The sequence below is a fragment of the Mya arenaria genome, chromosome 4 (genome assembly GCF_026914265.1).
Source record: "Mya arenaria isolate MELC-2E11 chromosome 4, ASM2691426v1".
NCBI lineage: Eukaryota > Metazoa > Mollusca > Bivalvia > Myida > Myidae > Mya > Mya arenaria.
In genome coordinates, this window is record NC_069125.1 from 22,832,681 (window position 1) to 22,859,676 (window position 26,996).

General features: G+C 36.4%; 2 protein-coding genes across 8 annotated transcripts in view; one reads left to right on the forward strand and one right to left on the reverse strand.

Moving 5' to 3' along the window:
* The window catches only part of LOC128232607 (uncharacterized), a 31,683-nt gene extending 23,881 nt beyond the window's left edge, over positions 1–7,802 (forward strand). For all 7 annotated transcript variants that reach the window (XM_052946272.1, XM_052946268.1, XM_052946270.1 and 4 more), the window contains exon 2: positions 6,312–7,802. In XM_052946272.1, coding sequence (XP_052802232.1) covers positions 6,324–7,433 — 1,110 coding nt within the window. In that variant the 5' untranslated portion in view covers positions 6,312–6,323 and the 3' untranslated portion in view covers positions 7,434–7,802. The remainder of the gene's footprint in view (positions 1–6,311) is intronic.
* Positions 7,803–17,065: 9,263 nt separating this feature from the next.
* Positions 17,066–26,996, reverse strand: part of LOC128232621 (uncharacterized) — a 60,216-nt gene continuing 50,285 nt past the window's right edge. The window contains exon 11 of the mRNA XM_052946284.1: positions 17,066–26,562. Coding sequence (XP_052802244.1) covers positions 25,373–26,562 — 1,190 coding nt within the window. The 3' untranslated portion in view covers positions 17,066–25,372. The remainder of the gene's footprint in view (positions 26,563–26,996) is intronic.

The window sequence follows — 26,996 nt, forward strand, 5'->3', positions numbered from 1 at the left end:
TTTAAGGGGTCGAGCAGTGTACATTCAGAATTCCAGCGACCATTTTGTCCCGGTGCTAGAGGTAGATGGCGAAGAGTTCTCAAGAAAGCCATACAAACGAATTCGGAACCACATTCCAGAAAGATACCACGCCCTTATAAGTGATGACATATTAGATGCTGCTTTAGTGAATTGTTACGCAGACGAAGCCTTGCTATTAAAACTTGACAAAAGTGTAAAGACTGTATATGTGAAGGCTTTTACTAACACGCCTTACAATGTAGAAGGGCTGCGTGGGTTATCTGACGAGGTGGATGCAAATATTTTCAATATAGTATGTGACTGGAGCGATGTCGAAAACATACTTAATTGATAAGTGACACGTGCAAGAATAAATCAACAACTCAGTGGAGAACGATACAATTTATGCTAAATTTGGTTTAACATATTGCATCTGATGAGCATAACAATGCGTGCTAAATATACCTTGTGTGATTTACTAACTAAAATAATAGCTTAAGATATAAACATATGTGACATGTAGTTTTACCAAAGCACAGGTCAACACCCTGGGACGTTTTGTTGGATTCGCCTCTATATTCCATACAGTTTTAAATAAAAAGTCCTTTCGTTTATGAAATTGTCCTTATTATATACCGAACAACACTCCCGAACCACGGATATATAGGATCTCACATGAGTTGTCATATGATATAAGATTTTATTAAACGAGCTCAAGAAAATGTTACATAGCGAGCCTCGGGCGAGCTTTATAACATTTTCTTGAACGAGTTTAATAAAATATTATATTTTTTGACAACGAATGTGAGATTCGTTTTATCACATGACTTAAAACATAAAAATAAAACATATAAAATAAACCCTTTTTAACGCTATGAGTACGCACGCTTTTCACGCCTTTTTTCTATATGGAATGTATTGGCGGAAATGAGTCACGTCAAAGTTATATTACACGTGTTAAATATAAAGAAATTCGTAATGATTATATTACATGAAAAACAAGCGATGTCATGTGATAAAATCAGATCTAGCAAATTCAACGATAATGCTACCAAGACCCGTATCTATATTCACACAAAAGTAAAAACACTCTAGAGGCCACATTTTTATATGAATCTTTATAAAATTTGGTCAGAATGCTAGTTAATTCGAGTGAGTTTAAAACTGAGTCATATTAGGTCAAAATTAGAAGTATGTCCGTCCGTCTGTCCGTTTGTCCGTCCGTCCGTCTGTCTGTCTGTCTTCCGGTAATGTCAAACACCCCCGGGGACGTAGACATGGTTGCGCGTCAAAATCGCAAGAAGGTTTAAAGAGTAGTTTAAAAAGATTTAAAAGAATGTTTAAAAGGGTTAACTAGAAATACATTCTGCATGCCCACGGGCAGATGTCGAGCCCGCTTTGTAGGTTTAAATTTTCACAGAAAGATTCATAATGGACATTTGTGAAGATGAAAGAATGATAATGACCTTGACCTTTGATATTGTGACCCCAAAAACAATAGGGGTCATTTACTCAATATGGGTGATCATCCTATCAGGTTTGGCAGCTGAAGGTTGAACAATAATTAAGTTATTGAGCGGAAACCGTTTTCAGTTTTAAGGTCTATGTAACCTTGAACTTGTTATTTGACATTTGACCTCTAAGTGTGACCTTGACCTTTGCCACAGAGACATAATTTTTTCGCGCGACACACCGCCTTGCCATGGAGAACATTTATGCCAAATTATATTAAAATCCCTCCATCCATATAGAAGTTATGCTCCGGACACGGATTTTGCGCCGACTCCAAGTGTGACCTTGACCTTTGACGAGCGGATCTGGGTGGTGTGCGCGACACGTCTTCTAATTAAGGTTAAAATATATCTCAAGTTAATGTTAAATTCCTTCAAAAAATGAGCGAGATATTTCGTCACGCAATCTGATTGGCACATACGAAATAAACAAGTCTCCGTGACGTCATATGGGCTGGCCACCGCTCTTCCGAATAACGGACGCGATCGTCGTGTTAATAAGATGCAATCGATTTTCTTAGAAGATAATCCAATAAATCGACTATTATTCTTTTGATATAAGTAGAAATAATATAAATGATAATATAAATATAAGAAATGAACGCCTTCTCGCTATAGTTCAACGGGTATATGAATACAACAAGTAGCGTGCATAGTTAACGTAAACCCCTTCGGGGTTTACGAACTATGCACGAGACTTGTTGTATTCATATAATCGTGAACCGACGCGAGAAGGCGTTCATTTCTTAAATATAGCTGCACTGAACTGCTCAGGGGTAGGGAGGAGGGCAACAGTAAGTGGTAGGTTGTTCCAATGGTACACAGTCCTGGGGAAGAAAGAACATTTATGATAATAAGAGGTTGCTGTAATTAACCTGTAACTCAGATCTTTTGCATGAATTGCTTATCCTTTTTGTGCTAAATGATTTCTAAAACCACTTTTCGAATGGTCATGAAAAGAAAAAAGGGATAATATTTTTAAGTCATTCATCATTGCTAGTTCCATTAATCTGTGTGGGACGTTTAATCACTATACAACTTTGATGACTACGAAAATGATTCAAATCACTAACAAACACTTGTCACTTACAGTGCACTTACAGTGATTCTGCTTGTATAATTAATAATTATTTAATTTCAATCGCAGAGAGGTTTATATAGTTGACTCCTAATCCAGTTGCACAGATTCGATTCTTAGGCGAGGAAGCTATCGAAGTATGTTACATCAGATCAGGATTAGACGAGTTCTGGTAAGAAGTCCAACGATACTAGATTGAAATCCAGCCACCCTCGCCCCCTGAAAACTAGCTAGTTCTGTGATTATAAATATTTTTGATTGTTGATATTCAAACAGGCCGTAAATTACAACAAGTAGTTGCGTATTTTGTTGATGGAACGTTCCTATGCAGTCCATCGCCTATGTTTTAAATGATAAACTGAGCAGCGCACAGTTTGTATGCCTGTCACCCATACACGACCCTGGTAGGCGTCGAACTCACAACGGTGAGGGGCAAGTGATTCTCGGTCGGAGACTTTAACCATTTTTTCTTTCCACACAAATAGGCATCGGTAGTGGTAATCCCTGAAGCTTGGATCAATTCCATCTAACTGCGGTCAAAAAAAAAACGTGCAGTATGGACGCATGCACGGACGGGTGCCATCTCTCCTCCGATGTCTATGGATGAAGATAATTATGTTGTGCAAGTGTACCTTAGATAGGTTAGGTCAAGGTTTGGATTGGGGGGGGGGTCCTTATTCTATAGGGGGTCACATTTCTACGTGAGGGGTCATTTTTCTACGTGTGAGGAGTCATAATATAATGACCCCCCAGTCATAATATAATGACCCCCCGGTCAATATTTTATATAAAATAATGACCGGGGGTCATTATTTTATATAAAATAATGACCGGGGGGTCATTATTCTATGGGGGTCACTTTACAACGTTACACCCGGCTACTCTCCCTAGTGACTGACCCTGTTTTTCTTCCCAAAAATAACCTCAGAAATTCCCCACAAAAAACGTAGATCGGCGAAGATTGTAAATTACCTGTCACAGTGAATGACCCTTGGGTCGACGATAGACAATATTCGCCGAGAGGAGAATCTGATTTTCAATATTTTGCATATCCTTGCAGCCTCACTTTGGGATTGACCTTGACTAATGTTACTTGGAAAACCCAAACCAAATATTTGTTTAACAATGACACATTAGTGTCTCCATTTAAAAAGAAAAAAAAGAAGAGATAAACAAAGAAGTTGGATACAATATTGAGAATGAATAAACATAATAAGCTAAACAGGCAATACTTACTTTATATGTAAATGTCTCCCCTCGCCCTGTAAATAATTATAATGGCTGTATTATGGTTTGTGTGCCTAATCGTCTGGAATAAATCATAAACTACTGACTGTTACCTTGTGCTCGTTATCGTAATCATTTCCGACAGATTTCCGCGTGAATATATAGCGATTTAGAAGCACAGTGCTTCTCTTGAGAAAGAGAAATAACCACTGCCTCTCATCACATGTCATCAGCGAACAGTATAAATGGAATAAAGCGGGAAAAAAGTTTGAAATTTACCGTTTTAGCCGTCTGGCTAAAAATCGTTATAAACATGTAACGCAGCGATTGATCTTCATGATGTTCACAAAATCTGCACCTTTCTGTTATTTCACTAACGATGCGTTCCAGTAGGAGAACATGTGAAGATTGCTCTGGAGCAATGCTGTGCCTTTTTGTCTAGGAGAATGAAAAAAATCATCACAATGTCATCTAAAATGAAAATGGGATTTGTCGACTAAGAACATTCCGATTGCCGTTTCTATCGCCAATAGAATGTCATTTTGTAACACTATTAAAGGAATCAAATCGGATTTATATACATTCACATTTACATTCTTCTGATGGTAAAATAAAAACATTTGAATTCGCAAAACGAATTACAGGACTGACTCATTTAATATAGTTTGAGTAGTGAGAAACCATTTGTGTGTGGGTTGTTTTTTGATAATTTACCAATACGTGCGTATAGATAGGGGGGCTTTTTTCTTGAATTCGTATACAACATTACAAGTCCAATTACACTATGTAATTATTTCTTTAGTAGTGAATGTAATTTTAAACTATAACCCAACACTCACAAATCTGAAAATGTGAAGAGTAGGCAGGGAAACAAACAGGCGCATTTCCCTTGAAATATGATAACTTGAACCTTTTTTATCGTGAATGACAATTTGAAAAAAAAACCTAATGTAGCAGCAATTCATTTTATAAGATTACTCTGTTTGTCAAATTGGTCATTAAAACAGAATAAGGTGATATATTCGTGATTCACCGCATTCAAATAAATCAAACAGAATGATTTAGTTTTCACGAATAGACTAAATGATTTGATATCTGTTTAAATGAAGATGACACATCAATATATATACAAATATATATTCACATTTTTCACAAATCACTTTCTTCAAAAATGGATAATTGACAGTTTTAAAAGAAAAATCGCAATGTTGATTCTTTCGTCACAATCCTGACAATTTTGTGAAATAAACGTGATTTCAAATATCACATATATGAAATGTGTGACTCAAGTTATAAATTGACACCCGTCGCAAAATAACAACTATCATACTGATAGTGTAATGGAAAACAACAACACATACTGGTTTCGTCATGCTCTTTAAGTTACATGTAATAAATGAAAAGGAAATACTACAACTATTTACATAAACGTCATTTTTTGGCTAGCCATTTTTGTGCATTAGTTTCCATAGCAACGCATGAGAGCCATTCATCAGCGGCCTCGCCCGGGGGAGTCGGGAGCTAATGAGCCTGGTCAACATGTCAACTCTTGATAGAAACAATAAATTTAACACCAGTTGTATTTGTCTTGATGTTTATAGACGTAAATTCTTACATTCATGACAAGTGTATATATGTATGCGTATAAAAGAGGCATTGCTCACTTTGAAGTTGGTTTCACTTCTTCAGGGCTTTTTATGTTGTTTTCGTCTGTAAGTTTTTCCTTTTGATGTTTTCTGTATGTTTGTGTGAGTAATCTCTTGATTTCAATAGTGTTTTAGTTATATCTTGGACATAGTACAGTCGCCTAAAATAATTATGCCGGCGACATTTTCATTTTCAGATTAAACCTCGAGAATGTATCGGCACTCAAAATGGCATTTGATGTACATTCTAATTTTAAATGAAATTGAATTTGAATAGAAATCAAATGATATTTGTTGAGGTTCATCCTTGCATTTGATGAGAATTCACCAGCTCTACTCGTACATTATCGTATCAAAGTTTTCTGTCATGCATTCAGTTTAAAAAATATATTTCGAGAAACTAAACAAAACTTTGAAGCAGCTGGGGAGGATGAGGATGTATATATGGTATTCAACTCTCCTATATAATGGTATTCAAGTATTCGAATTTGTTATACTAAATCTTCAAAAGATAAAACAGCCAAGAAATCTGTTCTTACGGTTAAGAAATTCTTCGAAATATTTAAATTCAAGCTCGATATTTGTTCGAAATTAAATCGCTGTTCTTTAACATGTTTAAATTTAGTTAGTTCATATATTATGTACCTTTTGTAAACTATCCAAGCAATGACATATGTGTAATGAACATCGGAGTTTTTCACGTTAAAATGAATTGGTATCAACGAGATTTGGTGAGAACTGCTACGCAAGAACAAATGATTTACCTAGCTACGACGCTAAGACACCATATTTTAAAGGCTTAGAATTCAAAACCATGAAAATGCTGACTTTTCTTTCATCTATTTTCAGGTTTAAACTGGCATGGCGCAGCGGATTCCTATCTTTAAGGACGACTTAAGTTTTGCTGAACGACAGGGGCGTGTCTGGGGAGACATGGAACGCGATTTGGAGCGACGAAGGCGCGAGTGGGAGGGTGAAATTGAGCGCATGCGCAAAGACTTCTTTACTCTAAAGCCCGATGATAATGGACGTTTAGAGTCCATAAGTGACAAGTTCAAAATGGGTGAGGGGTTGAAAGATGAGGCCCGGGGAGTTGTGGAAAGGGACGAGACCGGACAACCGGTGTTTCGTGTTCGTTTCAATGTAGATTCTTACAAACCTGAGGAGGTGAGTGTGAAAATCGACGCTAATAAGCTCATAGTACACGCTAAACATGAGGAGAAAACCGAAGGCAAAAGCATGAGCCGCGAGTATAGCAGAGAGGTTGACATACCTCGAGAAATTGATCCCATGGCCCTCCAGTGTTCCATCTCAACCGACGGTGTTCTTACTGTCGAGGCGCCAATGCCGTCAGGTCAGTTTGTTGCAAAGGATGCCACCGGGCCAAGGCCACCGCCCATTGAGCAGATTATCCAGACAAGCAATGCGTCACCTGTGTCGAGTGGTGCTCGGAACACTCCGCCACCACCACAGCAGGCACCGCCATCACAGCAACAAAAGCATTCGTCAACGTTCACTACTTTCCTTTCCGGTTCTCCTGCAAAGCCGCAGCAGCAAAGCACTCCACCGCCGCCGCCACCGAGCGCGGCCTACGGAGCCTCACAGCCAATACAACACTCCGTTCCGCAACCTCCTCAGGCGCCCTCCGGAAGCTCTTTCAGCACCGTACACGAGTCAGATCGGAAGTTCAAAGTGGATGTCGATATCGAAGATTTCGCACCGGAGGAGTTGTCGGTGAAGACCGTCGACAAACGCCTCGTGATCAGCGCGCGACGCGAGGAGAAGATTGGAAACAGGACGTCTACCAAAGAACTAAACAGAGAGATACATCTACCCGATACTGTCGACCCATATGCTGTCAAAGCATTCTTTTCCGACACCGGAAAGCTAGTAGTTGAAGCTCCTTACACTCGAGCAGTTCCAATCTCACATTACGGCGATGGGTTCCATAACGCCGCGGCTGGGCGATAGACCAAAACAGCAATGATCCAGATATGAAGTTCATTCAAAGCTGTAGTCCAAACTCTAGTATTCTACTTATATGTAAAATATAATTTAATTATTTAATTATTGTAATTGCTGGTGTACTTTCTAAGTGTAAATAAGGCAAATAACTGCAGGAAACACTCAACTCTTCTTGTAAAACAACAGCAGGGTGCAAGATGTACAACTTAGTAATTCTACAAATAATGTGTTCTGTGTTTATGTCGAATAACACTTGATCATAACTCCAAGTTATGCTGAAGAGCAATATAATATTTGTAGTAGTCAACGTTTTTGTTGGATATTTTCTTGCCATGAAATACTTTTACATAATGTCAATAAAATAGCTTAAAACCATTTTGCAACTTATATTTCGTATCAGTATAATTTTACAATAATACGAATCAATTCTACTCTTCGGACATGTTAATGTTTATGAAAAAAATAAAAAGGAGGCAATATTACCTATTTTCTGCAATGATTGATGATAAACCATCAAATTCCTCCAAATGGATGATATACAATATAATCTTTGCGAAAGGAAGCGATACAATTGTCCGGTTAGTGCAGTGGTTTGTACACTCGCTTCTCACCTAGGCGACCCGGATTCGATTACCAGCCTGAGCGCATGCACGTTTGGATTGTGGTCACCAAGACAAACAAGTGGGTTTCCTCCGGGTATTCCGGTTGCACACACAACACAACACTATTTCGTAACAGCGTGCCAATGAGAGTGTTTAATATAAGTTGCAATAACTTGTTTTACAATCGTTGTAAAATAAATGAGTTTAAGCTGGAGCGATACAATATAATGTCAACAAAGGGAAGCTATACAATGTAATCCTTACGAAGGGAAGCTATACAATATAATCCTTGCAAAGGGAAGCTATACAATATAATCCTTGCAAAGGGAAGCTATACAATATAATCCTTGCAAAGGGAAGCTATACAATATAATCCTTGCAAAGGGAAGCTATACAATGTAATCCTTACGAAGGGAAGCTATACAATGTAATCCTTGCAAAGGGAAGCTATACAATATAATCCTTACAAAGGGAAGCTATACAATATAATCCTTGCAAAGGGAAGCTATACAATCAAATCCTTGCAAAGGGAAGCTGTACAATCAAATCCTTGCAAAGGGAAGCTGTACAATCAAATCCTTGCAAAGGGAAGCAATACAATCTAATCATTGCAAAGGTAAGCTATACAATCAAATCATTGCAAAGGTAAGCTATACAATGTAATCCTTACGAAGGGAAGCTGTACAATCTACTCCTTGCAAAGGGAAGCTGTACAATCTACTCCTTGCAAAGGGAAGCAATACAATCTAATCATTGCAAAGGTAAGCTATACAATCAAATCATTGCAAAGGTAAGCTATACAATGTAATCCTTACGGAGGGAAGCTGTACAATCTACTCCTTACGAAGGGAAGCTTAACAATCTAATTCTTGAAAGGGAAGCTACGAAAAACCGCTGGTAACATTTCAAATTCAATATTTCCTTTTTTCCTTTTCATAAATTCACAATTTCAACTTAATGAATTAACGAGTTCACGATTTCAACTTCACTATTTCACGATTTCACGATTTCAACTTCACGAATTCACAAGATCAATTTCACGATTTCATGAGTTCAACTTCATGAATTCGCGAATTCACGATTTCAACTTCACAAATTCACGATTTCATTTTCACGAATTCAAGATTTCATGAATCATGAATCTGTGAAACCGTGAATTCATGAAGTGGAAATCGTGAATTCGTGAAGTTGAAGTCGTGAAAGGGGGGCTATGTAATCTAATCCTTGCAAAGGGAAGCTATAGAATATAATCCTTGCAAAGGGGAGCTATATAATATAATCCTTGCAAAGGGAGGCTGTACAATCTAATCCTTGCAAAGGGGAGCGATACAATCTAATCCTTGCAAAGGGGAGCGATACAATCTAATATATGCAAAGGGGAGCGATACAATCGTATCCTTGCAAAGGGGAGCGATAAAATTTAATCCTTGCAAAGGAGAGCGATACAATATATTCTTTGCAAAAGGAAGCTATACAATATAATCCTTGCAAATGGAGCGATACAATCAAATCCTTGCAAAGGGGAGCGATACAATCCAATCCTTGCGATGGGAAACTATATAATATAATCCTTTTAAAAAGAAAATATACAATCTTATCCTTGCAAAGGGAAGCGATACAATCTAATCATTGCAAAGGGAAGTTATACAATCTAATCCTTGCAAAGGGGAGCGATACAATCTAATCCTTGCAAAGGGAGACTATATAATCCTTGCAAAGAGAGGCTATATAATATAATCCTTGCAAAAAAGACTACCTAATCTAATCCTTGCAAAGGGAAGCTCTATACTCTAATTCTTGAAAGGGGAGCGATACAATCTAATCCTTGCAAAGGGAAGTTATACAATCTAATCCTTGCAAATGGGGAGTTATATAATGTAATCATTGCAAAGGGAGGTTATATAATCTAATCCTTGCAAAGAGAGGCTATATAATCTAATCCTTGCAAAGGGAAGCTATACAATCTAATCCTTAAAAGGGAAGCTATATAATCTTATCCGTGCAAAGGGGAGCTATATAATCTAATTCTTGCAAAGGGGAGCGATACAATCTAATCCTTGCAAAGGGAAGCTTTACAATCTAATTCTTGCAAAGGGGAGCGATACAATCTAATCCTTGCAGAGGGGAGCGATTCAATTTAATCCTTGCAGAAGGGAGCGAAACAATATTATTCTTGCAAAGGTGAGCGATACAATATAATCATTGCAAACGGAAGCGAAACAATCTAATCCTTGCAAAGGGGAGCGATACAAAATAATCCTTGCAAAGGGGAGCGATACAATCTAATCTAATTTCCGGACCAAATTATTATACGCATTGCTATGTTTCATATATATTTTATTTATTAATTAATATATTTTATTATGTCAGGTTAAAATAATAATAATAATAATAATAATAATAATAATAATAATAATAATAATAATAATAATAATAATAATAACAAGAGCTGTCACAGTCTGTGACGAATGCCCCCGAATGTGACATTGACCTATGAACAAGGTCAGTACATGAAAAGTTGATCTTGCCTTTACATGTCAAACACATATGGCAAGTTATTTTAAATTGCCTCTGAACATAAAAAATACCACCCATATTTGACAACCTACACTCTTATGACATTATATTCAGCATTCCATTGTGAATAAACACTAAGTGTATCTTTCACCTTAGAGGTAGGGGCATGGGTCTTGCACGCGACACGTCGTCTTGGTATGTCGAACACATGTGGCAAGTTATTTTAAAATCTGTCCATACAAGGAAAAAGTTACAGCCCTGACACGACAACCTATACTCTTTGTCATTATATGCAGCATTCCATTCTGAATAAACAATATACTCACATACATACATAACAAGAGCTGTCACAGTATGTGACGAATGCCCCCGAATGTGACATTGACTACGAACAAGGTCAGTACATGAAAAGTTGATCTTGCCTTTATGTGTCAAATACATATGGCAAGTTATTTTAAATTGCCTCTGAACATCAAAAAAATACCACCCATACTTGACAACCTACACTGTTATGTCCTTATATTCAGAATTCCCTTGTGAATAAACACTTAGTGTATTTTTCACCTTAGAGGTAGGGACATGGGTCTTGCACACGACACGTCGTCTTCGTATGTGGAACACATGTAGCAAGTGATTTTAAAATCTGTCCATACAAGGGAAAGTTACAGCCCTGACACGACAACCTAAACTCTATGTCCTTATATGCAGCACTCCATTGTGAATAAACACTAAGTGTGACCTTGACCTTTAATGTAGGGACACGGGTCTTGCACGCGACACGTTATCTTGGTATGTGGAACATATGTGGCAAGTTATTTTAAAATCTGTCCATACAAGAGAAAGTTACAGCCTGGACACGACAACCTATACTCTATGTCCTTATATGCAACACCTAAGTGTGACCTTGACCTTTGAGGTAGGGACACGGGTCTTGCACGCGACACGTCGTCTTGGAATGTGGAACACATTTGGCAAGTTATTTTAAAATCTGTCCATACAAGGGAAAGTTACAGCCCGGACACGACAACCTATACTCTATGTCCTTATATGCAGCACTCCATTGTGAATAAACACTATGTGTGACCTTGACCTTTGAGGTAGGGACACGGGTGTTACACGCAACACGTCGTCTTGGTATGTGGAACACATGTGGCAAGTTATTTTAAAATCTGCCCATACAAGAGAAAGTTACAGCCCGGACACGACAACCTACACTCTATGTCCTTATATGCAGCACTCCATTGTGAATAAACACTAAATGTGACCGTGACCTTTGAGGTAGGGACACGAGTGTTGCACGCGACACGTCGTCTTGGTATGTGGAACACATTTGGCAAGTTATTTTAAAATCTGTCCATACAAGGGAAAGTTACAGCCCGGACACGACAACTTATACTCTATGTCCTTATATGCAGCACTCCATTGTGAATAAACACTAAGTGTGACCTTGACCTTTGAGGTAGGGACACGAGTCTTGCACGCCACATGTCGTCTTGGTATGTGGAACACATGTGGCAAGTTATTTTAAAATCTGTCCATACAAGGGAACGTTATAGAGCCGGACGGACAGACAGACGGACGGACGGACGGACGGACGGACTGTGCGATTTTAATATGCCCACCTTCGGGGGCATAAAAACACATACAGACATACATACAGACGCACAAACAGACAAACTTACATACATACAGACACAGACGCACAGACAGCCACACAGACAGACATACATACAGACAGACATATATACAGACGCACGTACAGACGCACATACAGCCGCACAAACAGATGCACGTACAGGTGCACAGACAGACATAATAAAATCTTATTTTAATAAATACAAGGCAGTCCAAAGGACGGCTATATCCCCCGCCGTTGTTTTTAGTACATTTTGTATTTCTCGCAATCTGACAGGTACGTTGAATCCGACCAAAATTGTACACAACCAAAGTCAAGAGTGGGAATATAGGAAATAAAGTTGTTTGATCGGCAACCTAAATATTCTTGGATATTTCAACATATTATAAAAGGATATTTGTTCAAGTTTTTCATATTGTGTGTAGTGTAGGTAAGATCAATGTCAAGGTTATTTTGGCTAAAAATAGGAAGGAAAATGTGTCCTTGATTTATAACATCGATGTAACAGCAAGCCTTAAGTATTTTCGATCAAGTGATACATATATATTGTGGTGACGTCATAACCTTATTTTACCGCTTTTGAAGAGAAAACACATGTTATGAAATATAAATATATTATCACATTTGTGTCCATTGCTTTTATAAATATAAAACTTGTTGCACATAATGATAATGCTTGGTCGAGTGCGCTAATTTTCAATCTGTGCAACTTGTTTAACACTTTCAATTAACATTTATATCTTATCCTCTATTTAACATTGTCATAATATGGACCCGAAACTTCATGATGGATTACTGGCACAAATTGCAATTGGTTCGAGTTCTTTGATCAAATTCAGTTTTTGTTGCTTAAAGTACAGGAAATGTATAAGGTCAATAAATCCAGTAAGAATTGACATGTCTACACTGCTAAATGTAAAATGCCCGGACACAAGCATGTGTACTCTGACCTTTAAATATCAGATGTGACCTTGACCATTGAGGTAAGGACCCGGGTCAAGGTCACTGCACATCGTCTCAAGAAGGACAACATTTGTACCAAGTTATATGGTAATCCATCAATGCATAAGTAAGTTATAGCGCGGACACAAGCATGTGTACTATGACCTTTAAATGTCTCGTGTGACCTTGACCTTTGAGGTATGGACACGGGTCAAGGTCACTGCACATCGTCTCAATAAGAACTTTATTTGTACCAAGTAATATGGTAATCAATTAATGCATAATTAAGTTATAGCGCAGACACGAGCATGTGCACTCTGAATGTCTCGTTTGACCTTGACCTTTGAGGTATGGACCCGGGTCAAGGTCACTGCACATCGACTGAATAAGGACAACATTTGTTCTAGGTAATATGGTAATCCATCAATGCATAAGTAAGTTATTGCGCGGACACAAGCATGTGTACTCTGACCTTTAAATGTCTCATGTGACCTTGACCTTTGAAGTATGGACCCAGGTCAAGGTCACTGCAAATCGTCTCAATAAGGACAACATTTGTATCAAGTAATATGTTAATCTATCAATGCATAAGTAAGTCATAGCGCGGACACGAGCGTGAATAGTCTGGCCTTTTAATGCCTCGTGTGACCTTGACCTTTGAGGTATGGACCCGGGTCAAGGTCACTGCACATCGTCTCAATGAGGACAACAATTGTACCAAGTAATATGGTAATCCATCCATGCATCAGTAAGTTATAGCCCGGACACGAAATGTTACAGCAAGACGGAAGGACGGACGGACGGACGAACGGACTGACAGACGGACGAAGTGCATTCCTATAATCCCCTCCCCACTCCGTGGCGGGGGATTAAAAATATCTATAAAACATTGCAATGCGTATTTTAATTTTTTCCGGTCCAGCCATTCTTTTATACTAACACAAAATTAGGAAAACTCCGAACGAATTCCGTAACAGTTCGGAGATTTTCGTTGGTCCGGATTATGTCCAGTCCGGCCAGTCTTTTATACCCAAACGTTGGAGGATGTCCGTCAAGTTATTGCTGCGTAAAACATGCTATATTTGACAAAAGATTCTGTCAGAAGTAAGCAAGCAAAGATGACTTTTGTTCTGCAAAAAACAAAACAAAGGTATACCAGTATACGAAGGCTTCTGCCCTTGCCACAAACAGTAACTGCATCATTGGACATTGCGACATGGAAAGTGTGACAACAAGACCAAATCATGGCAAATGTATTGAAAAGGTGAGGAGGAGAAGGAGAATGCCCAAGAAAAACAGTATTGCCTTTGTGGTAGTAATTTTAAATTGTGGTGACAAGGGGGTGGAGACAAAAAATACATGTGTCAAACTTAAATTATATCATCGTTTTATAGTTGATCGCTTCCAACAAATTCGTGTCTCAGCTGAATAATTGTCACGTTAAATCGGCTTTCATTCAAGTTCCCCAGAACTTTCAATTTGGTGTAATATTCACGTTTTAAAATACCATATTTCTATTTAAGAAAACGCAAACCACTTTATTGAATTTGTACGAACGCTGTGTCTTTGGCTACATATTCTACTGTAAAGTAGTAGTAGCGACTTTTCAGCATAAGCTCCTAGATTTCCAGATTTTCCTAATTAATCACAAGCCTCGTTTTGTCACAGGCACAAATCCAAACAAGAGCTGTCACAGTATGTGACGAATGCCCCCGAATGTGAAATTGACCTACGAACAAGGTCAGTACATGAAAAGTTGATCTTGCCTTTACGTGTCAAATACATATGGCAAGTTATTTTAAATTGCCTTTGAACATAAAAAATACCACCCATACTTGACAGCCTACACTGTTATGTCCTTATATTCAGAATTCCCTTGTGAATAAACACTTAGTGTATCTTTCACCTTAGAGGTAGGGACATGGGTCTTGCACACGACACGTCGTCTTCGTATGTGGAACACATGTAGCAAGTTATTTTAAAATCTGTCCATACAAGAGAAAGTTACAGCCCGGACACGACAACCTATACCCTATGTCCTTGTATGCAGCACTCCATTGTGAATAAACACTAAGTGTGACCTTGACCTTTGAGGTAGGGACATGGGTCTTGCAAGCGACACGTCGTCTTGGTATGTGGAACACATGTGGCAAGTTATTCTAAAATCTGTCCATACAAGGGAAAGTTACAGCCCGGACACGACAACCTATACTCTATGTCCTTATATGCAGCACTCCATTGTGAATAAACACTATGTGTGACCTTGACCTTTGAGGCAGGGACACGGGTCTTGCACGCGACACGTCGTCTTGGTATGTGGTACACATGTGGCAAGTTATTTTAAAATCTGTCCATACAAGAGAAAGTTACAGCCCGGACACGACAACCTATACTCTATGTCCTTATATGCAGCACTCCATTGTGAATAAACACTAAGTGTGACCTTGACCTTTGAGTTAGGGACACGGGTCTTGCACGCGACACGTCGTCTTGGAATGTGGAACACATTTGGCAAGTTATTTTAAAATCTGTCCATACAAGGGAAAGTTACAGCCCGGACACGACAACTTATACTCTATGTCCTTATATGCAGCACTCCATTGTTAATAAACACTAAGTGTGACCTTGACCTTTGAGGTAGGGACACGGGTCTTGCACGCAACACGTCGTCTTGGTATGTGGAACACATGTGGCAAGTTATTTTAAAATCTGTCCTTACAAAAGAAATTTACAGCCCGGACACGACAACCTATACTCTATGTCCTTATATGCAGCACTCCATTGTGAATAAACACAAAGTGTGACCTTGACCTTTGAGGTAGGGACACGGGTCTTGCACGCGACACGTCGTCTTGGTATGTGGAATACATTTGGCAAGTTATTTTAAAATCTGTCCATACAAGGGAAAGTTACAGCCCGGACACGACAACCTATACTCTATGTCCTTATATACAGCACTCCATTGTGAATAAACACTAAGTGTGACCTTGACCTTTGAGGTAGGGACACGGGTCTTGCACGCGACACGTCGTTTTGGTACGTGGAACACATGTGGCAAGTTATTTTAAAATCTGTCCATACAAAAGAAATTTACAGCCCGGACACGACAACCTATACTCTATGTCCTTATATGCAGCACTCCATTGTGAATAAACACAAAGTGTGACCTTGACCTTTGAGGTAGGGACACGGGTCTTGCACGTGACACGTCGTCTTGGTATGTGGAATACATTTGGCAAGTTATTTTAAAATCTGTCCATACAAGGGAAAGTTACAGCCCGGACACGACAACCTATACTCTATGTCCTTATATTCAGCACTCCATTGTGAATAAACACTAAGTGTGACCTTGACCTTTGAGGTAGGGACACGGGTCTTGCACGCGACACGTCGTCTTGGTACGTGGAACACATGTGGCAAGTTATTTTAAAATCTGTCCATACAAGGGAAAGTTACAGCCCGGACACGACAACCTATACTCTATGTCCTTATATGCAGCACTCCATTGTGAATAAACACTAAGTGTGACCTTGACCTTTGAGGTAGGGACACGGGTCTTGCACGCGACACGTCGTCTTGGTATGTGGTACACATGTGGCAAGTTATTTTAAAATCTGTCCATACAAGAGAAAGTTACAGCCCGGACACGACAACCTATACTCTATGTCCTTATATACAGCACTCTATTGTGAATAAACACTAAGTGGGACCTTGACCTTTGAGGTAGGGACACGAGTCTTGCACGCCACACGTCGTCTTGGTATGTGGAACACATGTGGCAAGTTATTTTAAAATCTGTCCATACAAGGGAAAAAACAGAGCCGGACGGACGGTGCGATTTTAATATGCCCACCTTCGGGGGCATAAAAAGTAACTTATGTTTCGGCATCATACAAGACATCAGTTCAAACTGGTAAGGGCTTATTTAAAGAAATATATACTCCAGAGAAATATACACTTTATTCTAAATCAAAGCATTTGATTTGTATAAAGAGAAAACAGTAGAATTTTGACCACAATTGGCCCCAATAATTTTCTTTCAATATGGTATAAAAGTGAAGAGAAAGGAGGTGAAAATGTGCATACGCCAGCAATTGCACAATGTACTAGAGTAAAAGATCTCGTAAAAGAACAATATAATTTCTTAATAAATCAACAACTAAAATAGAATATATAAATAGGTCTGTATAAAAACATAAGCAGTATAGCATATGCAAAGGTAATACAATTGTATTTTGATAAATTTCTTTACAAAAATAAAACTTTATTAAAAAATTAACCAGAACATGTTTACATCACTTACTTTGGAGATGTAGTGAGAGAGACTCTTTAACACCATGTTGGCAACATTTGTTATTCAAATTAATTTTGTTGAAATCGAGTCACAATATCAATTAAAACACCAAAAACTAAGAAATGCATACTGACTCAATTGAACAGGAAATTTATAAAATTAAATAAAAACCATTTAATATTAAACTCGGATATTAGTGCTTTTTCAGCAAAATGAAGCATGTTCTGCAACGTTTTCACACATGGATGAACAATTTATTTCTGATATTATGTTCAAATGACTGTTTTTCTGCAGATACAATAATTGTATCTTAAATGTTGAATATCTGACCCTTTAAAGGGTTTAGCTCATGTTTTTGGACCAATTTATTTTTCACGGTAATGCATCTGAAAGCACTAATTTTATAATTATTTTACTCTTTGATATCGAAATTGCAAAAAAAATAAATAAAAATTAAAGTATAATGTGAGTAACATGGTAGGGAAAAACACTGTCACCTGAGACTTTTATGGTAGGGAAGGAACTGTCAATTAGTTATAATGTTAATGATTCCTAATGCTCAAATAAGAGCTCTTTCTTTAATTAATAGGCAATTTCTTATGTGTTATTGACTCGATTCATACAAATTTCTCACATGCACCATCACACTTTAATTACAGACATTTCATCTAAGTTTTATCAATTTCTACTCTTAATTTTACATAGCAATAGCTAAGGATAGTGAAATTTGCTTCTTTTTTTCATTTATTACAGGGGAATAACTCTTAGTTGATATCCAGATAAATCTCGTGTGTGACAGTTAATTGTACTAGTTATTGCGAGTCGTCGACCAACATTTCCAAGTAAAATTATTTCCTGTAGCAACTTAGGACCACAATTAATAGTGTGGTCTAAAAATATTTAAGCAAAAATTATTAATAAAGATAATGAGTATGCAGTACTATTTAAGGATCAAGCACTTGCAAAACACTATAAAAGGGAAAACAGTAGTTATAAAGCCTTCATGATATTTTGCTGTTTTAACCTTCATTTTTTTTCTGAAAACTCTCCTCAGTTGTTTGTTGAGATAATCAATTGGCGTAACTCATCTACTATTACAAGTGTTTGGTCTTGCTGAACATAGTTTTGCACATTGTGAGAAGTAACATATGTACCAAGTTTCACATAAATATCTGGAACAGGTTTTCAGCTATGGCTTTCAAGACACCAACTCAGATGACAACAAACCTTGGACAATATCTTGACATTTTTCTTCGAAAAACAAATGAATCAAAATGTATTATTATATCAAACTCATTATAATGCTAATATTGCATAGAACATAGTCCAATATCAGCAGTGTCATACTTTTAAGGCTATAGGATCAAACACACATTTCTAATCATGCCTCAACAAATAAAACATATCGATCAGTGAGTGCATGATGAATTATTTAAAATAAGAGAGGATGTCCTGAGCCTTATTTCATCTTTATGTTAACCTCACATCACAAATTCTATTTTGGATATTCTGCCGCATGCATTTTTATTTATTTATTGTTAATGAGCTGATATCATAGGTTGCTAAGCAAAATAACGTTATATCAATTAAAATGATTTTTTTTTCTGCCAAAATAAGGTAATTATTAGAAGTGCTTCCTTTAAAAGAAATTACTTGAAAAACAACAACACACACACCCAACAAATTTTGTTGTTTTGGACTAAGCATTTTTCCTGATAAAAATAAAAATTGAAATAAAGAAGGCTGGTCATTGTTGAATTTAAAATACCGTAAAGCAAATATATAGCATTACAGAAGAATTTCTAACAAAATCAACATCCCATTATAAGTTGGTGATGTAAACTTATTTTTTTGTATGTATATCTAAATTACTTCTTATAACCATTTTGACACTTTTTAACCCCCATGATGATAAAATACTGCATTAATGGAAATAACAAAATGCAACAAAACAAAACCTATAACCTAAACTTAGCACACACAAGGTCATTACAAAATTTACATATCATGTGATTTTCTTAATGCCAATATTCTATGTTACTTTATATACTAATGATTTTTCTGGGTTTTTTTAAATAAGAAGTTATTGGTTTAAATATTTTTGTAAACAAAATAATTATACTTACATCATTATTTTCATAAAATATTTCAATTGAAAGCTAAATTATATTCAACTGAAAAAATGGAGGTAATTAGACACATAAAATCAGCGTTTTTCACTAAACAATATTTTAATTGTTCATTTGAAAACGCTTGCATCACTTCAACTTTAGAAACAGGAGCTTAATTTTCTTCATGCGAAATATCATTTGAAGTGTTATTTCTCAGTATGTCTCCAGTCTAAAACCTCAAAAAGAGTCTGGCAACTGCTCAGGTACTGTTTGCAAAGCGCTGTGCTCCTCCCATTTACCTACCTCAATAGCTTATAATGAGTCAGTGGTCGAGTGAGGGATGAGCTTAGTATTTCTCATCCATTTTTGTTCAATAAAGCACAGTGTGAACCTCCAGGTTTTATCACACATTATCTGAGACTTTATCATAGTTATATACACACTTTATTTTTTTTCTCTCATTATTTTATCCTACACAACCAACTACATGCTTCTTGCAGGTATTGCACATCGCCGCGATTTTTCCTTACTGCGGATGTTATCTTTTAATCCAATTTTCACTATACCCCGCGATAGAAGCATAACGCCCACCCTGTTTATTTCTATAAATTTCCCCGCGTTCTGCCGCATCGAGTCGAAGCTACATACGTTGTTGCAATATGTTAATTAATGGTAATTAAGGTGGATGTCAATTTTCTGAAGGCTATTTCTTTGTTCCCATCAATGTTATTCTATTCAGTTAAATTAAACTCATACAAACTCATCCGGTAATCTAACAAGAGCTGTCACAGAGACAGCGCGCTCGACTATTCCGCCGCTTTTCAATGTAAGGATTGAAACGTTTAGGCAAAACATGCATGGTTCACTGTTAAATTAGAATTCAATGCAATACATGGTGTGCTGAGATATTAACATAAATGTGGTTACATGCAAAATTTTAACCAGAATTTCTAGTTCTAATAATAAAGGCCCATTATTTGCAAAATACAGTTATCTAACTTGGTTATTCAATTAAGTTGGGTGATTGAATACTATTGTATAAAGTCTCAATGCAATACATCAAAATAGTTGCTGAGATATTATCTTATGTGTGCTAACATGCAAGACCTTAACCAGAATTTCTAAGTCGCATAATAAAGGGGCAAAAATTATATATTATAAAAGATAGAGTTATCTTACTTGATTAAATAAGAAGGTTAAATAGATGGGAGCCTGTGTGTAAATTTTTAATGCAATACATGATGTCTTTGCTGAGGTATTGACTTAAAAGTGGGTACATGCAAAACCTTAACCAGAATTTCTATGTCGAATAAAAAAGGGGCCATTATTTTAATTTAATGCAAACTGGAGTTATCTTACTTGGTTATTTAAGTAGATTGTATAAAGTCTCAATGCAATCCATCAAGTAAATGCTGAGATATTAACCTATGTGTGTTTACATGCAAAACCTTAACCAGAATGTCTAAGTCAAATAATAAAGGCCCATAATTTGCATTATATTCAAAAAAGTGTTATCTGGGAATACATATCTAATGTTTCAATGCAATACATAATATATTTGCTGAGATATTGACTTAAATGTGGTTACATGCAAAACCTTAACCAGAATTTCTAAGTCAATAAATAATAAAGGGCAATTATTTTGCATTAAATGCAAACTAGAGTTAGCTTACTTGGTTAATTTAGTAGATTGGATGGTTGACTACCATTGTATAAAGTCTCAATGCAATACCTCAAGTAGTTGCTGAGATATTAACCTATGAGTGCTTACACGCATAATCTTAACCAGAATTTCTAAGTCAAATAATAAAGGGCAATTATTTGCATTAAATGTAAACTAGAGTTATCTAACTTGGTTAATTTAGTAGGTTGGATGGTTGAGTACCATTCTATCAAGTATCAATGCAATGCCTCAAGTAGTTGCTGAGATATTAACCTATGTGTGCTTACACGCAAAACCTTAACCAGAATTTCCAAGTCGAATAATAAAGGCCTATTTTTTGCATTATATTCAAATAATTGGTATCTAACTTCATTAATTTAGTATTTAAGACAGTTGGGAATACATATCCAAATTTCCAATGCAATAACTGATGTATTTACTGAGATAATGACTTAAAGGTGCTTACATGCAAAACCTTAACAAAGGTGTGACACCAACGCCAACGCCGACGCCAGGGTGAGTAGTATAGCTCTCCTTATTCTTCGAATAGTCGAGCTAAAAATCACTTGGTTCTTACTCAAAATGTAATTTGATCCCTGAAAATTATGATGCTTTGCAACAGGGAAAGTTTTCACAAGAATCTAAATTTAGAATGATGGAATACGAGTGTGCACATTTTTCACTATCGTTTTACTATGCTTTGTAATCTTATTATTTCCAGTTTGTCTATATGTGACACTTTCACTATTATTGTAATATTTTTAAAGAAGTAAATGAATTTAACAAATAACATTTAATCAAACCCTTTGCACAATGATAACTTTAAAAATGAAAACTAAATTCAGTTTTGTTTTAGTAATTGTGACACAAAAACGTACAATAATCTCTGTTCTTCTAACAAAGACGCGTGAAAAACGGACGGAGCTTCTAGTACAAACTCTTGCTAAAAGCCTGAAAGCCCTTTCACAGATATACTTTGGTATCAATTAACTTTTTATAAATTCTTTAACAAACACTCAATATTCCAGCGATATAATTATCAAGGTTGAGGGATAAGATTGTTTACCTCGCAATCGGGTGAAATCCATTCTGCGAGCATGGTTCAATTTACATGTGCAATCTTTTATTTATACCAACGGTACCTGTAAAAACACCTACATATCTCAGTAAGCAGCATTGCGGCGATATGCTGTGTGCATGTTTTCGGAAGTCGTACCCGTTAGCAGCAGATGAACGCGGTGATAATACATACCATCACATTGGCTACCGTGGTACTGGGACTAATATATGTTTATATATATGTTAGTAGAATACCTAACCTTTGCTAAAAAATAGGACAATTCTGTTAGGACACTGTATGGCACAATTGAAAGTAACTTGCAGAAAAGGGTGAAAAATGTAAAGTTAACATAACTCGAAAAAGAGATCATAATTTGATAATTTGATACACATTCTGTAAACCTAGAGAGAAATGAAGACACTATGAAATGAATGTGATAACGGAGAGTTTAAACAATGAGATTTCTATACTAAAATACTACATTTAACAACAATGATAGACAGTAATGAAGAAAATTAAAATTATAATTAAAATGCAACAACTTTTATGATTACCAGTAAAATAATAAAAATACAATCTGTAAGAACGATGCAAAGTATAATGCTAAATGAATTTTAGTAAAATTTTACAATGTAAACAAACATGAACAAAGCAGGGTGAACTAATATTTCAATATTACATGGTTTTGAAACTATAAAATAACAACAAAAAAATGTTATTCCACACAAATGCTAAGAGATGTATTGTAACACATATCACAACAAAGATGGATTTCAAGCAAGTTTTCCTTTGAATACATGATTAATACAAATGTTTTCATAATTCAAATATACTGAACAATTCTGATTATACTGTGAAGTAAATAAAACATATGATAAACATATACATAATAAACATAACAAAGATATACATAACTACATGCAAAAAAGACCGGAAATAGTTTGAACAATGTTGATATTCTGACAGTATTTTACATTTTTAATAAATTCTCCACATATATGCTATGAAACCGTAAAGAATTTGTAAGGGTTTTTCATAGTCTGTAACTTTGTTGTGAAAGAGGGACTGTCATACTGTGATACTGATACGGATCTATCTTACCTCAGCTATACTCTCACTGAGAGTGGTGTGTTATGGCAATCTAAACTATGGATATAATTCCTGTTTAAGTATATATACTCTCAAAATTGAAATGTACATGATTAGCAGTACATATTACTATTAAACAAAACATAGCTAATGTCTTGTTCATGCATACATACCCTAAACTTATAACCTTAATATTTTTCTAAATATAGTATTCAAACTACTTTCAGTCCCTGTAATGAAACAGAATAACATCTGAAAAAGAAAGTCGCAGTTTGTGAATTCACCACTTAAAAATCCATTAAAAATTTCTATCAATTAATCAGAATTGAAATTTACTAGACTGTTATTTTATCAGCTTTTTGTGCTTTACCTACTAAAAAAATCAATGTAAGAATGTGTCAAGTAATATTTAACCACAACCTTAATCTTCTAAATCATTACAATACAACTTTAAATAGTTTGACTACAAAGAACACGCTTATCATATTAATTGAAAGTGAAAACTCCTGAAGAGGTTGTCAGTGCAATTATTGTATTTATGGATAATTCATACATGTTGGGTAACAAAACAGCACCTTTATAATGAAATAGAAAAAATACAACTATAATCTAGTATCATGACATGATATTATGCATCATCAGCAATATTTACAATACTCATGGCACAAACATAGCCAATAGTTTTCTTTGCAATTAAGTACAGGAAGAGTATTATATAAAAAGTAAGAAGATATTTTACAAAGGCTAGAGGTACTTGTAATAAGTGGTAATAATAATAATATAACATATATGGCTCCTGAATGGCGGTTGTTCAAAGTTCTTCCTGAAATTCTATCAACACTCTTGGCTTGATTAAACTGCTTACTTAGTAATAATTACAATGTTTATCAAATAAGGCAGAAAAAGTATTCTGTTACTCGGAAAAAATGTTTTGTTCTCTCAATGAGAATGCAAAAAATGTCCATATACAGTAGAAACTCACTAAACCAGAACTCCACAAAACCGGAATCCTCGGGATACCGGACTTTTTGCAGAGTCCTGGTTTCCCCCTTCTATTTTCAATGTAAAAAAATCCCTACAAAACCGGAATTCCGGACAAAAAATCGAGAAAATTTGTTAGTTGTCAACGTAATTTTACCTTCCAAAACCGGACATATATTTGTTCCAACAATGTCAAAATGATTTTTTGTATTAGGAATTCGCGTGTCATTTTGTTTTGACAGCCGGTGCGTCGTTAAATATTGCACCTGTGATGTTGTGTTATCGATAATGATGATTGCGCTGTGGATTGCACGATAATCAAACCTGTGAAAAGAAAATTGATTGAAACATTAATTTGTTTGTTGCAGAAAATAGAGAACTAGAAACGGTTATTAAGTGATCATTTTGGAGGGTTGTTTTATCTAAAGACTTCTACGATTGAATCAAATTAGAGCGATGCGTTAATTAAACTATCAAACATTCTTAACAAGCATTAAATTACAGATAATCCGATAATCTGTTTGTTTGTTACTCAAATCAAGAACTTTGATTGGTGATGAAGTGGTCGTTTTCGCGAGTTGTTTTATTTTAAGACTTAAAAAAAAAAGCTGATTATAAAACGCAGAAATGTTTAATTATGTTTATCACTTTTGCATGTCCTTTAATCATGTCTCAACATCCATCTGAACGTCGTTGTTGATGTAAAATAAATGTTATCTTCATGTGTTTTTATTTTATTCCAGTTTTCAACTTCCCTTTAAAGGTTAAGTCAGTTAATATTTTGAGTAAACTTACTCCGTACATCAAATCCTCACTAAACCGGAATCCTCACTAAACCGGAAATTTTGCCCAGTCTGGACCATGTCCGGTTTAGTGAGTTTCTACTGTATATTCTTTCCATAAATCATCTACTTTATTTCAATAACATTGCTGAGACCTTGGATTATGACCATATCTTACTTAATTTGCTAATTAATCATTACAAGGCTATGAAATAATTCCCAGTCTCCAAACAAATATGCTTATTTTTCAGAATGACAGTCAAGATATTTAAACACTTTCTCCCCCTAAGCTGATAACTTCCCCATTCTTACAGTGAGCCTGCAAAAGCAGAAGGTCTTGATTCCTTCCTCTGGCCCCTGAGGGGTCATTCTGATCATTCTGATCAGTATCATATCTGTCCACTATATGCTGCATTTGTTCAGAGATGGTCTTACTAACCACATCAAAGCCATCAATATCATCTGGAAGGATGAATTCAAAATCATGGTCAATAGGGTCAGAAGAAGCTGACTGAGTGCCTGGATGATCCTGATCAGGATTTTGTGGAGGGGGAATATTCAGGCTTGGTCTAGATTTTTGTGTGCCTGCTTTTAACTTTGCATACACTTGAGCAGATTGATCAGATCCATTTTCAACTTTTTCATAAACATGACCATTTTCAATGCAGAGGCCAACATCGGATGGGGTAATTGTTATCGCATCGTCAGGATTAAGCATAGCAATAAGCCTATCTTGGAATCCAGCATGTGACCAAGCATCTGGCTTATCAGAAACAGGGGTCTGACCAGGAGAGCCAAAATCCTGCGGAAGACCAGAATCAAATCTGCTACCACTGCTATCAATGCGATCATATATTGGTTTTGGTTTCGTTGGCTTGTTTTGTTCGTAAGCCAAGGCCTCAGCAATAGCAGCGTTCAATTGCTGACCTATGGGTTTTAGCCGATGATTCCCGTCTAAGGGAAGATCATACTGAGCCAGATTATCTGTGCGATGAAGTTGATGAATGTGAAGGAGAAAATCAGTGAAATTTTTCATCAATTTGTATGTATAACCTGGACAAATATCGGGAATAATGAATTTCTCATCAGTATACTTGAAATATACCATGACAATGTTATCATATCGTTCGTCATGCTTGAATTTGTTCTTCAAGCTGTTGATACTTGACATTTTTCGAGATCCTGGCGGAGTACCGCTATACCCATCGTCAATGCCATATTTATCATTATATGCCTTAAATGCACCCTCTGAGTTCACGATAATTGCAAAGTCCGCATCTTGAAGATCCTGGTGCACCCAATGATCATCTAGCTCCCATTCTGCACACATGACTGTACAGTAGCAATGCTGTTGAAGGTATGTGGCGAAACTTGTGACAACATTCCGGTGAAAGCGATTCTCATCTTCATACAGCAGGAACAACTTGGGGCGTTTTTTTAACTGGACTTTCTCAACCACTGAAAAGACAAGAAAATTGTTAATATTTAAATTTGTATTAAGGTAACAGTATTTTTAGTAGAATGTAATGACTTTTGACTTTTTAATATTCCAAAGAAGACAATCTAGGCCAGAAGGTAGCACTAAAAATCCTGATTTTTCCTGAAAACAAAGATTTTCAGTACTATTATAAACAAGAGATGTTTGTCAAACATTATGCCGCCCCCCCCCCCCCCCCCCCCCCGAGCTCCATGTTGTCAGGATTATACGGACAATTTAATGAAATATGCATGGACCAAAATGACAGCTGATTTGTCACTGACATTGGATGCCGTTGAGGCAGTTTTAAGATTATCACCATTCAAAGTTTGAGGATAGAGTGTGTTATGACCATGACCTTTGACCCTATGACCTCAAAATCCATAGGAGTCATCAGCTGGTCACCAGGAATCTA